The 12,440-nt window shown below is 40.6% G+C and overlaps 2 protein-coding genes across 11 annotated transcripts in view; one reads left to right on the top strand and one right to left on the bottom strand.

The window, feature by feature from the left end:
• Positions 1–12,440, bottom strand: part of TBC1D30 (TBC1 domain family member 30) — a 291,603-nt gene that overhangs the window by 250,411 nt on the left and 28,752 nt on the right. The gene's annotated exons all lie outside the window — the stretch shown is intronic.
• LOC102278459 (E3 ubiquitin-protein ligase SIAH1-like) lies at positions 3,162–5,537 on the top strand. Its single transcript, XM_005902526.3, is given in 2 exon segments — positions 3,162–5,179; positions 5,181–5,537. Coding segments are annotated over 2 exon segments (1,116 nt in total). The 5' UTR covers positions 3,162–4,420.

Raw genomic sequence — 12,440 nt, 5'->3', positions numbered from 1 at the left:
CAGAGGCAGCAGACCCAGTTAGGCAGAAGAGTGCAGGTCCCAGGTCAGGGAAAGGAGCAGGCCTGCCCTCTGCTGTCAACCCTGGGTAGTGTCAGTAAGGTGTGAGGCGATCTCCACCTTGAGCTGGAAGAACTAGACACATACAAAAAACAAGGAGCCCAGCTATAGCAACTTCCATACAGCACAGAAAGCTTCTGGGAGAGATCGCAGGCCAAAGAGTAAATTCTGATGTTGCCTTAGTGACCACATCCCAGAACACTTCTTTCTGCAAATGGTGTAAGATACTGTATAAGACAAAAAAGAGCTCTAAAAGACCAGGCACGGGCCAACGATGTGCATTCGTTAGAGACAATTCTCTTCCAACATAACATTAAAACATGTTTCTATACAGAGTCCATTGCAAATACCAACTTGTTCATGCCCTCCCCAGAAAAAAAAAATGCTAGACTATTGCTCAATGACGTCAAAAGTAAAATCCTGACGAAAATTCCAAGAAGTAGGTAGGAAAATAAAGGTCCTGCAGTTTGGGGAGGGAGTTAATCAGATCCATATTTAGAATTGAGAGTAGAGAGGTAAAATTTTACAATAATGTGAAAGAGATACTCTATAAAGAAAACATAGCTGAATAATTTGTCTTGGCTATTCTCCTGTTGCTTTTTTGTTGTTTAATCACTAAGTTGTAGCCCGCCAGATTCCTCTGTCCATGGGATTTCCCAGGCAAGAATGCTGGAGTGGGTTGCTATTTATTTCTCCAGGGGACCATCCAGATTCAGGGATTGAACCCGGGTCTCCTGTATTGCAGGCAGACTCTTTACCATTTGAGATATATAAACTTATAAATATATAAATTTATAAACAGTATAAATTCTCAACCTATTTTTCAGACTTTCTAACTAGAATGACGTCATCTAATTTTCTCCATTCACTTCACCCTCACATAGAGATAATATTGCATTATCATTATCAGTACTATATACTAACAAAATAAATGTTTACTTATCCAATAGCTATTGTCAAATAGCCATGCCCTCAAACAGCTTTCAATCCAGCTGAGAAGGCAGTTCACGGACATTAGTGTTCTATGTTAACAGGCAGTTACACTAGCCCAATTTTATACCCAGAAATACTAGGATTACCAGAAGTACATCCTAAGTACTGATGTCCTCACAGCCTCTACAATTATTTCTGCCTGGGATGTTTCCCCAGCCCACCTACCCCTAGCCACGTAGCACTTCCTATCATTTCTATTCCTAGTTCTTCTTCGCAAGGCTTCAAGGGGGACTTAGGTGATTCTCACCTTGGACCCTACTGGCCTTATACACACAGGCAGTTGCCTACTTTCAGATAAAATGTGTATCCCCAAAACATGTTTAACCATCAGCTTTTCAATGGAAACACACAAAAGAGGAGCAATCTCCTTCCATGCTATTGGACAAGAGTAAGCCATCCTTTCCCAAAGAGCTGAAAAGTCTAAATCCCAAATTATGATAACCAGTATCTCCTCCTCAAACAATCCCATCTTATCAAATTTTTAAAATGTGAAGAACCCCAACAGCCTTCACAGTTGCCTTCAAAAGGCAAGTACCCACATGTTGATGGAAAAGGCAGCCTCTAAATCTCCTCCCAGCAGGAATAATGGCATTCATAGAAAACGGTATGTCCAGACTCTGTTCAATAAGCATTTTGTATAATTTAACTCACTTAATTCTCATAACCATCCTATGAAGTAGGTATTATCATCATGTCCCGCCCCCGTTTTTTTCCCGCCCCCCCACCCCCACTGATGAGAAAAATGAAGCACAGGGATGTCAAAGGACTTACATGAAACTGCACCTCGTGTAATTACATGGCTGAACTAGGATTCAAGTAACGACCAACAATACAGAGAACATAGATTTAACACGGTTCTTAGGAAAACTAAAAAGAGAAAGAGAACTCCCTCTGCTGATGAATGTAGTTTCCTTTTGTCATAAATGATCACTAGGACACCACCAACCAGGGGAGCCTTGATTGAGTTACCGATCAACACAGTTTCCATAATGTTTTGTGTTTTTTTAATTGAAGTATAATCGATTTACAATATTGGGTTAGATTTAGGTGTACAGCATAGTGATTCAGTTTTTGTGTTGTTGTTGTTCTGTTCTGTGTTTTTAGATTATATTCAGCAACACTTTTAACTCTTCCACACCTCATTTTGCTCAACCCTAAGGTCGGGAGTAAACAGAAATCACGTTTAAGTTCTCTTCTAGCTCTAAATTATTACGAATTTGAGACTGATTTTTTTCGTCTAAAAACCAGTTCTCTTTGTGATGAGGTCACAAGAAACATCTACTGTTTTTTCTTTCAAAGTCACAAGAATCTCCCCAGAAGTGAGAGGTTCCAAAGCTATACAGTACTTTCAAACATTTTACAAATTTCCAATATGGATAAAAATAAATAAATTATGACAATATGAAAAAATAATTCGGCAGCAAGACACTAAGAGCTTAAAGAATATGAGAGGAAACTGTTGTTAAAATGTATTGTAAGCAATGATAAGCTACTTTCTTTATTCTAGTCATAGTCTTACTAAGTAACTTTAGGGCAGACCAAGCTGCTAATCATATATCAAGACATTACCTAAATCTGTTATCAGATTTATGCCAAAATTCACAATTCTGCAACCATGTTCCAAAGTTAAGGCACATCTACCTTAATCTAAATGCTAAGTTAAGTCAATTAAACTTCAGTAAAGTTGAAAAAATGCTCATTTCTTTCCACCTAGAAAAACAAACAAGCTTATGAAAAAGGAGCACACGCATCTGGATTAAGGAAGATTCAAAAAAAATTCCAACTAATTTTCAGTTCAGTCTCTCAGTCATGTCCAACTCGTTGTGACCCCATAGACTGCAGCATGTCAGGCTTCTCTGTCCATCATCAACTCCCGGAACTTGCTCAAACTCATGTCCATCGAGTCGGTGATGCCATCCAACCATCTCATCTGTCGTCCCCTTCTCCTCTGGCCTTCAATCTTTCCCAGCATCAGGGTCTTTTCCAATGAGTCAGTTCTTCACATCAACTGGCCAAAGTGTTGGAGTTTCAGCATCAGTCCTTCCAATGAATTTTGGTCCCAACTAATTTTGGTCCCCATCAAAATCACACTAAAAATACAGTTAAGAGATTTTTGTTTATCATAACCAACAAGGATCAAGAAGTAAAAAAACAAACAAACAACAACAACAACAAAAAAACAGCATAGACAAGAGCAATAGAGTTATTGAAATATATTGTATAGAAAAAACATACAGACAAGTAGAAATTGACTTAGCAGATCCTAGAAAGCCGGATCCCAAAATGACACGGGAAAGCTGAAATCCAAACTCTATTATACCACATACTCCATGAAAGAGGTAGCCAGGCTTAATAAGGAGAGTTGGGAGAAAGCTGTTGAAAAACATTTGGATCCCTAGATTCTCTCCTCTACTTCATGAGGCTGGTCAATTACTCCTCTGTGTGGAGTAACTTCAGTCATGGTTAACTCTTTGTGACCCCATGGACTGTAGCCTTCCAGGCTCCTCTCTCCATGGTATTCTCCAGGCAAGAATACTGGGGTGGGTTACCATGCTCTCCTCCAGGGGATCTTCCCAACCCAGGGATCAAACCCATGTCTCTGAGGTCTCCTGCATTGGCAGGCAGGTTCTTTACCACTAGCACCACCTGGAAAGCCCCACTTGCTTCTCTACCATCCCTGCAAAAGAGACCGAAGTTTTGGTTCCTGAAAAGGGTTAAAACAGAGTTGCTGGACAACCAGCTAAGAGTGAGAACTCGACCTGAAACCGAGGGATTCTTTGACCATATGCACCCTGAGTGCTGAATGCAGAGACCCAGCTCTTATCCCCACAAAACTTCCACCCAGGCAAGAAGTTAGGAGACTCTTCCCTGAGGCCTCTCACCAGCTCCACAAGAAAAACCTAAAGACACTGACTTAGGCTGGGGGGTGGGGGTTGGGGGTAGGGAATAAGAAAGGTCCCATCCAGACAACCCTTCAGTAAAGCTCCAAGCCCATAAGCCCTAGTGGTGAGCTCAGACAGAGTTCAAGTCATTCTTTTAGATCCTCACATTTAAGAGCAGACAGCCAAGGACTACCAAATATTCAGGGAACTCGAACCAGAACAGCAGTTTTGAAAATTTTTTTCCTTCCTGTACAGCCTATTTTCTCCAAATAGCTGTTTTCTGTGTGTCTGTTTTAAGTCTCCATAATTAATATCCCTAGAGCAATAAGAAAATATATTGCATCTATAAGAACAGAATACTGTATATATACATGAAACATTCAAATAACAATGCCCCAAACAAGTCCCCATAACAGGATTGGGAAATAAAGTTGAGATAATCTCTGAGAAAGGCAAGCAAAGTAACAGATACAGGAAACAAAACGAGAATGACAGCGCGCCCAGGACGCCAGAGCACCTCCTCATGGCGGCCGCGCCTCCATGGCGGCCGCACCACTGTGTGGTGTTTAGCGGGAAGGCGTGTGGGAAAGGGCGACAGAGGCCTGGGGGGCGACAGAGGCCTGGGGGGCGACAGGGCGGCCGCTGTGGGCCGCACTCTCCAGCGGCATCAGCGACCCAGAGTGTCCCGTCAGTGTTGGCCTGAGGAAGAGGCGGTGGCGGCGGTTGGCGACGACCCAGCGTGTTTGAACCAGGACCGGGCCGAGGAGGGCTCTCCGTCCACAGAAATGAGTCGTCAGACAGCAACAGCGTTACCTACTGGAACCTCCCAGACTGGCACAACTTCGTGCAACAGTGAATGGGCGAGTCTCTTTCAGTGTCCAATCTGCTTTGACTATGTGTTACCACCCATTCTTCAGTGTCACAGTGGCCATCTTGTTTGGAGCAACTGTCGCCCAAAGATCTCCCGTTGTCCAACTTGCCGCGACCCATTGAGATCCATTCGCAACTTGGCTATGGAGAAAGTGGCCGATTCAGTCCTTTTCCCTTGTAAATATGCATCTTCTGGATGTGAAATAACTTTGACACACACAGAAAAAGCAGACCACGAAGAGTTCTGTGAGTTTAGGCCTTACTCCTGTCCGTGCCCTGGTGCTTCCTGTAAATGGCAAGGCTCTTTGGATGCTGTAATACCGCATCTGATGCATCAGCATGAATCCATCACAACCCTGCAGGGAGAGGACATAGTTTTTCCTTGCAACAGACATTAATCTTCCTGGTGCTGTTGACTGGGTGATGATGCAGTCCTGTTTTGGTTTTCACTTCATATTAGTCTTGGAGAAACAGGAAAAATATGTTGCTCACCAGCAATTCTTTGCGATTGTACAGCTGATAGGAACACGCAAACAGGTTGAAGACTTTGCTTATCGACTTGAACTAAACGGTCCGAGGCGGCGGCTGACTTGGGAAGCCACGCCTCGATCTATTCACGAGGAAATTGCAACAGCCATTACGAATAGCGACTGCCTAGTCTTTGACACCAGAGTTGCACAGTTTTTTGCAGAAAATGGCAATTTAGGCATCAATGTAACTATTTCCATGTGTTGAAATGGCAATCAAACATTTTCTGGCCAGTGTTTAAAACCATCACATTCGATTTCAGAGAATAAGGCACCTATCTGCCTACCAATCAGAAATTTTTGGTAGGTGGAAGCTAGACACATGATGGTAAATAAAAGGAAAGGCCATTAAATAAATGTAATAACATGCAATATATTTAATGTCATAAATGTAATAACACTAATATATTTAAAAATAAGTCAACAGTAAGCCACTGAAATATATATATATATACATATATATATATACACACACCCAAGATGGGCATCTTTTATATTAAGAAAGGAAGCACTGTAAAATAATTCTGAATTTGTGTTTGTTGTAGATTGAGTATATTGTAGAAAAATACTGGGTTCTTGTTTTTTGTGTGCGTGCGTGTGTGTGTGTGTGTGTGTATGTGTGTGCATGTTTGGATTTTTTTTCCCTTTAACTGAAAAGCCATGTTGAGTGGTCTTAGACCACTGCTTTTCCCCTATGTGAGTCAATAAATAGTCCTGCTGCTGTGTGTATATTTTTGTGTGTGTGTATTTGCTAATTTTTATTAATTCTAGTTTTTCATTAAATAAATTTGACTTTCTTTTCTGTAATTCACGGTTTTCCTCACTTTTTTTGTACCTTTTAAAGTTAGTGTCTTATTGATATGCATAATTGTTGATGGTAAAATTTATACATGTGTTTGATACATATTTTCCCCCATTAATCAGTTTATTAGAAATATTTTAAATTCAACTATTTTGTGAAGATATGGGTTTCAGAAAAGCAAAGGTAATATTGGAAGAACCATCAGGAGCTATTTAAAGCAGCTATAAAATGGCCTCCCTCTCTTCTCCAGTTGAGTCATACCTTCAAACTTATTCTTTATCAAGCTAGAGAGTACTGATTTTTTTAATACTGAGGAAAAAATATCAGGCTCCCCCCCCCACATATCTTGGACAAATCACATATGTTTAAAATTTGTTCTTGTATTTATTGGTTTTGCAAAAGAAGGCATCGTCTCACACAGTATATGTAATTAAAAGCAAATCATTGTTTTAAAAAAAGGCAATTTGCAAAAAAATGTTTTTGGTCTTTTATAATTCTCATTAAAAGAATATCTGGCCAATTAAAAAAAAAAAGAATTACAGAACTAGTTCAGATGCTCTAACAGCCAAACAATAATAGAATTACAGAAAGAGGAAAAAAGAAAAAAAAAAATATAGAGGATGTTGTACAGCAGAAACTAACACAACACTGTCAAGCAACTATACTTCAATAAAACTTGATTTTAAAAAAAGAGAGAGGAAAGACAAAGAATTAATTCACATAAATTTTCCAGAACTGAAAGACATGTTGCCTGATTGAAAAAGCCTGTCTAGACCCAGCACAATGCAGGAAAATAAACCCATACCAAGCAACCTGACCATGAATTTCAGAAGGCCAAGAACAAACAGAAGAGTTCACAAGCTTTCAACGAGGAAAAATAAACAGTCCAGTGCAAAGGATGACAGATCAGAAGGCTTCAGACTTCTCTAGACCAACAATGAAAGCAAGGAGGCAACAGAGCAGGAATAGAAGTGTCAATCAAAGTAAGGATACAATAAAGACATTTCCATCCCTGCACAGTTTTCAGAAATTGACCTCATAGGCATCCTTTCTCAAGGGGACATGGGCGATGATATAAAAAATAAGAAGAAAAATACGGGACACAAGAAGAAAGAGATCCAACACAGCAAAGACAACCTCCAGGATAAGAGTGAAGAGAGATCTCAAGATGACAGGTGTACTTCAGACACGGCATGGCCAGGGCAGAGTGGAGCAGCAGCTCGGGTTCAGACACGGCATGGCCAGTGCAGAGTGGAGCAGCAGCTCAGGTTCAGACACAGCATGGCCAGGGCAGAGTGGAGCAGCAGCTCAGGTTCAGACACGGCATGGCCAGGGCAGAGTGGAGCAGCAGCTCGGGTTCAGACATGGCATGGCCAGGGCAGAGTGGAGCAGCAGCTCAGGTTCAGACACGGCATGGCCAGTGCGGAGTGGAGCAGCAACTCAGGTCACAGGGGTGTGGACTGCAGTCAACACAAGATGCTTCCTGCTACTAGACCCTCTTTCTAACTAAAGGAGAGAATTCCCAGGTGAGCTGGCCCAGATTCTCACCTGGGCTTGTTTATCTCAGTGCGCTGATGAAGTGCCTATTCTCTACTCCCCTCCATACCCACAAAAGTATTCTGCTTGGACCTACTTCTGAGAGCAGGAGCAAAGCCATGGCGGGCTTCAAATCAAAAATAAGCAGCAGTCACAGAGCAATTAAGCTGGGCTACAACTACTGGGCCCATGCACCTAGAGTCCACGCCCCACAACAAGAGAAGTCACCATGATGAGAAGCCCACACACCACAACTAGAGAGTAGAGCCCGCTCACCACAACAAGAAAGCCTGCACACAGCAGCAAACACCCAGCACAGCCAAAAAGTAATAGAGAGCAGACTTGTGGACCCAGTAGGGGAATGAGAGGGTGGGACAAATGGACAAGTAGCACAGGAACATATGCATTACTATATATAAAATAGATAGTCAAGGGGGATTTTGCTGCATGACTCAGGGAGCTCAAACAGGTGCTCTGTGACAACCTAGACAGGTAGGATGGGGTGGGAGGTGGGAGGGAGGTTTAAGAGGGAGGGGATATATGTATACCTATGGCTGATTCATGTTGATATATAGCAGAAACCAACACAATATTGTAAAGTAATTATCCTTCGATAAAAAAATAAATTACAAAAAAAAGCAGTAGTCTACTCCCCTAACTTAGCTTATTATTCAGCAACTAGTCCGAACTACAGTCCTGGCAAATGCTACACGACCCGCTTACAATCTTGCCCTCTGACAACCCCAGAAGGGGCTCCAGTGAATTCATCAGACTGTGACCCAGAAACTGGTTATCTTTTCAAAGCTTTTCCAGAGGTAACATTACCCTTTCCCTTCACAAGTAGGGGTGGGCTTGCTACTCAGCTCTTTAAAACTATATGTTATTTATGAATATGTACAGGAGGTGGGAAAAACTATAAAGAGAAGCAAGGGAATAATTAACACAAATGCAAGGGAGAAAGCCAATCTCAACCAGGGAGGAACAGACAGAGACTTTTTTTTTTAATTTAAATGTATTTATTTTAATTGGAGGCTAATTACTTTACAATATTGTATTGGTTTTGCCATACATCAACATGAATCCACCACGGGTGTACACGTGTTCCCCATCCTGAACCCCCCTCACACCTCCCTCCCCATCCCATCCCTCTGGGTCATCCCAGTGCACCAGCCCCAAGCATCCTGTATCCTGCATCGAACCTGGACTGGCAATTTGTTTCATACATGATATTATACATGTTTCAATGCCATTCTCCCAAATCATCCCACCCTCTCCCTCTCCCACAGAGTCCAAAAGACTGTTCTATACATCTGTATCTTCTTTGCTATCTTGCATACAGGGTTATCATTACTATCTTTCTAAATTCCATATATATGCATTAGTATACTGTATTGGTGTTTTTCTTTCTGGCTTACTTCACGCTGTATAATAGGCTCCAGTTTCATCCACCTCATTAGAACGGATTCAAATGGATTCTTTTTAATGGCTGAGTAATACTCCATTGGGTATATGTACCACAGCTTTCTTATCCATTCATCTGCTGATGGACATCTAGGTTGCTTCCATGTCCTGGCTATTATAAACAGTGCTGCAGTGAACATTGGGGTACACGTGTCTCTTTCACTTCTGGTTTCCTCAGTGTGTATGCCCAGCAGTGGGATTGCTGGGTCACAGGCAGTTCTATTTCCAGTTTTTTAAGGAATCTCCACACTGTTCTCCATAGTGGCTGTACTAGTTTGCATTCCCACCAACAGTGTAAGAGGGTTCCCTTTTCTCTACACCCTTTCCAGCATTTATTGCTTGTAGACTTTTGGATCACAGCCATTCTGACTGGCGTGAAATGGTACCTCATTGTGGTTTTGATTTGCATTTCTCCACACAGAGACTTCTAATGTGCCAGTAATATTTGTTACTCAATCTTGATAGGTAGATATCCACATACATCACCTTTTGTTTATTTTTCAATATACATATATGTATTAGAATATTCTTCTTTATGGTGATACATTCTATAATATTTTAAGTGGTAAGTGAATTCTATTTAAATCAGTGATATTGTTTTAGTATATTAAAACACTAAAGAGACCCAAAATTTTTATTAAAATTTTTATGCTTGTAAATGTGAAATGTTATATAAAATGGGCAAACTCTATGTCACTCACCCAAGCTAACAGAATAAGAATTAGAGAATACAAATAATGCTATAATTTTTAAAGTTGAATCCATAATTTAAAATATTCCTACAAAGAAACTTAGGGCCTAAATATTTTACCAGTGAATTCCACCAAACATTTATGAAAGGAATAATTCCAGTCTTACACAATCTCTTCTAAAGAATGGAAAAAGAGGTACCTTGAAGGAGTAATATCATATGACATCCCTTATATGTGGAATCTAAAAAAAGATACAAAAATTTCCAACCATTATCACTGCTTCTATTCAAGATTAAACTGGAGTTCCTAACCAATATACAAGAGGAGAAAAATAAAAGGATGGTAAAGAAATCCATAAAACAAAGTATTCACAGGTGATAAAGATTTTGCACTTAGAAAAAAACAGAAGCTTTTACGATAAATTATTAAAATTAACAAAAGAAAAAGTAAGATTACTAGATATAAAATTCATGTGCAGAAAATGACTAGAAACAATTTCTTAAAAGATACCAATTCAAAACAGCATCAAGAAAACTCAATATCCTAAGAATAAATATAGTAAAAATATATAAGGCCTCTATATAGAAAACTGTAAAATAGCATTCAAATAAGTTGGAATAATAATAAATAATAAAAAATGCCATCTTTACAGACCAGAAGACCCACCATTGTAAAGACATCAATTATTCCCAAAAAGCCAATAATAAAACAATCTTAAAGAAGAACAAGGTGTAAGAACCAAGAGAATCAGATGGCAAGAGTTACTATGCTGCTAAGTCACTTCAGTCGTGTCCAACTCTGTGCGACCCCATAGACGGCAGCCCACCAGGCTCCCCCGTCCCTGGGATTCTCCAGGCAAGAACACTGGAGTGGGTTGCCATTTCCTTCTCCAATGCATGAAAGTGAAAAGTGAAAGTGAAGTCGCTCAGTCGTGTCTGACCCTCAGTGACCCCATGGACTGCAGCCTTCAGGCTCCTTGGTCCATGGGATTGTCCAGGCAAGAGTACTTGGGTGGGGTTCCATAAAGTACAATAATTAAGACAGTGTTGCATTAGCTCAAGGATACACAAAACAGAATAAAAGCTTCAAAGTAGACCACACACATACAGACATTTTTACAAAAATGGCACCACAGAGCAGTGGGAAAAGGATGGTCTCTGATAAACTAGGCTAAGTACTTAGATGTCCATATGGACAAATGAAATTTGACTCCTATGTCATATCACAAACAAAATGAATCAATTCTAGGTGACTCAAGATCTGAAAACAAAATACTAAAACTTTCTGAAAATAAAATGGGAGAATAAAAAAGCACCAGCTATAAATGCAGCACTGGTTTTGTAATCTATGGGACCCCTTAAAATCATAAACAGCAACAACAGAGCATTAAATCAAGTGTGGGGCTCTAATGAGCACAGGCCCCATGTGTCTGCACAGATCACATGCCGATGAAGCTGGCCCTCCAAGAAGCTAAAAGACTAGTAAACTGGACTACATAAAAACTAAGGACTCTAGTTCATTGAATGACACTCTTCTTTTTCAACTGCTCCATACCCTTTTATTACAACCCTGTCCCCATGTTCCAGAATGAATAGCTATTTAACATACACACCACTGAATATTCATTGGAAGGCTTGATGCTGAAGCTGAAGCCACCGGATGCAAAGAGCCGACACATTGGAAAAGACCCTGATGCTGGGAAGGATTCAAGGGAGGAGAAGAAGTGGATGACAGAAGATGAGATGGTTGGATGGCATCACCGACTCAAAGGACATGAGTTTGAGCAAATTCCGAGAGATGATGAAGGTCAGGGAGGCCTGGTGTGCTGTGGTCCATGGGGTCTCAAAGAGTCAGACTCAACACACACCACTCCTAAAATTGATCTTAACATTCCCATTTCTTTCTCAGTATATTAAAACAAAAGGGGGAAAAAAAGCTTTGAAAAAAATCACCAGGTTTAGTACACCCCAGGAAGAGCAACTTGACTAAACAACAGGAAACAAAACATGTCAGGAATCTGACCCTATACACAAAGTAGCAGGTGAGATTCCAGAGAGGAAAGAATGACTCCCAGCAGAACATACATAGATTCCTTCTAAACAACACTCTTGAGAGTGAAAATGCTAACCAGAAAAGTGGGAGAAGGTATTTGCATCACATACATCTGACAAAGACTCATATTCAGAATACATAAAGAAGTCCTACAAATCTATAAGAAAAAGGAGACAATCTTTCTTAGAGACAAATAGTAAAAGAGGTGCTGAACCACATTAGTAATCAGCAAAATTAGAACAAAAATCATGCAGCCACTAAAACACTCACTAGAATAGTTAAAATTTAAAGGATTGACAACATCAACACCAACTGTCGGCAACTCCAAATCTTTCTTATCCTGTTGTTTTTCCCCATAGCACTTATTACTTTAACACCTTGTTGGTGGTTTAGTCACTAAGTTGTGTTTGACTCTTGCGACCCCATGGACTGTGTAGCCCACTAAGTTCCTCTGTCCATGGGATTTTAAAGGCAAGAATACTGGAGCGGGTAGACATTTCCTTTTCCAGGGGATCTTTCTGACACAGGGATTGAACCCGGGTCTCCTGCACTGCAGGCAGATTCTTCA

The sequence above is a fragment of the Bos mutus genome, chromosome 5 (genome assembly GCF_027580195.1).
Source record: "Bos mutus isolate GX-2022 chromosome 5, NWIPB_WYAK_1.1, whole genome shotgun sequence".
In the NCBI taxonomy this organism is placed as follows: Eukaryota; Metazoa; Chordata; class Mammalia; order Artiodactyla; family Bovidae; genus Bos; species Bos mutus.
The sequence above is the reverse complement of the archived record's forward strand: the minus strand, read 5'-3'. Positions and strand labels throughout refer to the sequence as shown.